The sequence below is a fragment of the Saccopteryx bilineata genome, chromosome X, assembly GCF_036850765.1.
Source record: "Saccopteryx bilineata isolate mSacBil1 chromosome X, mSacBil1_pri_phased_curated, whole genome shotgun sequence".
In the NCBI taxonomy this organism is placed as follows: Eukaryota; Metazoa; Chordata; class Mammalia; order Chiroptera; family Emballonuridae; genus Saccopteryx; species Saccopteryx bilineata.
This window is the reverse complement of record NC_089502.1, coordinates 608,296-610,750: the sequence shown is the minus strand read 5'-3', so window position 1 is coordinate 610,750 and position 2,455 is coordinate 608,296. Positions and strand designations below refer to the sequence as shown.

At 36.5% G+C, this 2,455-nt stretch overlaps 1 protein-coding gene across 1 annotated transcript; it reads right to left on the bottom strand.

Annotated features, from left to right (window-relative positions):
• Positions 1-734: 734 nt before the first annotated feature.
• LOC136317317 (cerebellar degeneration-related antigen 1-like) lies at positions 735-1,955 on the bottom strand. Its single transcript, XM_066249953.1, is given in 3 exon segments — positions 735-1,567; positions 1,570-1,803; positions 1,842-1,955. Coding segments are annotated over 3 exon segments (732 nt in total). The 3' UTR covers positions 735-1,183.
• Positions 1,956-2,455: the final 500 nt, after the last annotated feature.

Genomic DNA, 2,455 nt, shown 5'->3' with positions numbered 1-2,455 from the left:
AGGAATATATAAGAGTTAGTCTCACTATCTCCTCTATTATCACTTTAAAAAAAAGATTAAAGAAACGAAGAAAAATGAAAAGTTACAACATCCAAATCATTCACTCTTTAGCCTGCAACATCTCCAATGCCAGTGTTTTCTAATTTTTTCAATACCAGGGTCATTAAAAAGTCTAGGTCTTCTAGTATCTCCAAAAATCAACCTTCAAGTTCTAGGTCTTATATTTTAAAGTCCAAATTCTAACTTCTAATTTTATAATTTTATAATATCTTCCATATACCAGTCTTCTTGCATTCACATATTTCATGTGTCTAAGTCCAGCTTCTCCATCTTCTACTACTTACATCATTCAGCTCCTATAACTTTTAGTGTCTCCTAAATTATGATTTTACAATATCTTGTATAATTATAAGTTTTCTTATGCAAAGTCTTTCCATATCTCCAAAAACCTGATCTTTCAACATTTAGGTATTCAAATATCCCCAATGTTTGAATGAGTAGGTCTTTTAACATACTGATTCCTTAAAGTCTAGATGTTCTAATATCTTTGGCTTCCAACATCTTTGACTTACATCATCATGAATAGTACGTTTCTCAAATTCTATGTCTTTTAACACAAATATGTCAATATTCAGGTTCTCCAATGATTTTTGATATCCAAGATTTCTAATTTTAGGATTTCTAAATGTCTATATCTTCTATTGTTAATATCTTCCAAACTTTAAGGCTCCCAAGGTTCAGGACTTATAATTTCACTAGTGCTCAGGGATTCCAATATCCATTAATTTCAACATTCAGGATCTCCAAAGTTTCCAATGTCCAGAATAAATAATCTCCTCAAAATCCAAAGTTTCCAATGTCTTCAACATCCTGTGCTTCCAATGTCTCCAATGTCCAGGAATTCCACTGGTGCCAGTGTCAAGGTCTTCTAGCAACTCCAGGTCTCCCAGCAACACCACGTCTTCCAACTAATTCTACGTCTTCTGACAACATCGAGGTCTTCCAGCTAAGCCCAATCTTCTAGAAAATCTACGTCTTCCAGACAATCCACGTCTTCCAGACAACCCACATCTCCCAGACAATCAATGCCTTCCAGTAAATACAGGCTTCCAGCAATTATAGGACTTCCACAAAATCCATATCTTCCAGGAAATTTCACGTCTTCCACCAACTTCAAGGTCTTCTAGCTAATCCACATCTTCCGGAAAAATCTAGGTCTTCCAACCAATCCATGTCTTCCACCAAATCCAGTCTTTTGGTCAATCCACGTCTTCCAGACAAAATCTATTCTTCCACTAAATCTAGGTCTTCCAGTAAGGCCATGTCTTCCAGAACATTCATGTCTTCCAAAAATATATGTTTTCCTTGAGATCTGTGTCTTCCAATAACCTCCAGATCTTCCAGCAAATCTACGTCCTCCAGACCATCAAGGACTTCCAGACAATTTGGGTTTTCCTGAAAATCTCTGTCTTCCAGAAAAGCCATGTCTTCCAGAATATCCATGTCTTCCAATCACTTCCAGACCTTCCAGATTATCCATATCTTCTATCAAATTCATAGATTCCAGAAAAAATCCATGTCTTCCAGCAAATTCTTGTCTTCCAATGAAGTTGTGTCTTCCATCAAACTAATGTCTTCCAGCCTACCCACATCTTCAAACAAAGCCACGTCTTCCAGAAAATCCATGTCTTCCAGAAAATCTACGTCTTCCAGAAAATCTACGTCTTCCTGAAAATCCACGTCTTCCAGAAAATCCACATCTTCCAACAAATCCACGTCCTCCAGAAAAGCTGTGTCTTCCAACTAAGCCATGTTTCCAAAAAATGAATATCTTCCTACACCTCCAGGTCTTCCAGCATCTCCAGGGCTTCCAGCGTCTGCTCATCTTCCAGCGCATTCATGCCTTCCAGAGTCTTCATGTCTTCCAGCATCTCCATATCTTCTAACATCTCCATGGCTTCTGACAACTACCCAGTCTTCCAGCAGTTGGCTCAATACCCACGTCTTCCGTTTCCAGCCTTCTAGCATTTCTGGTTGTCCAGTGTCTACAATATCCAGGTATTCTAAATGTTCTATAGCCCAGGTATTCCAATAATTCCCCAGGTTCAGACTTTTTCAAAATTAACCTTCCCAAGACTGAGCTTTTTCATGTTCACACCTTTCCACAGATAAGTTTTCAAACTCAAACAAGAGTTTCTGGTAGAATTAGCTTCAGAAAAGTTAGTATTGCATCCATGTTTATAGACCAGATATTAGAGACTGACTTTACTCTAGCCTAAGAGTGGTTTTGTTTTATTTTTTTTGCAATTAGGAAATGTGTATTTATTTTTTTAAATGTTAAGTGTAATGTTTATAAAACAGCTTCTATAGAATAAACACACATATGAAATTGCTGTAATAATTTTTATTTTATCAATTCTTATAGTTTTTATATAGTAAAATATGTTTATGTACA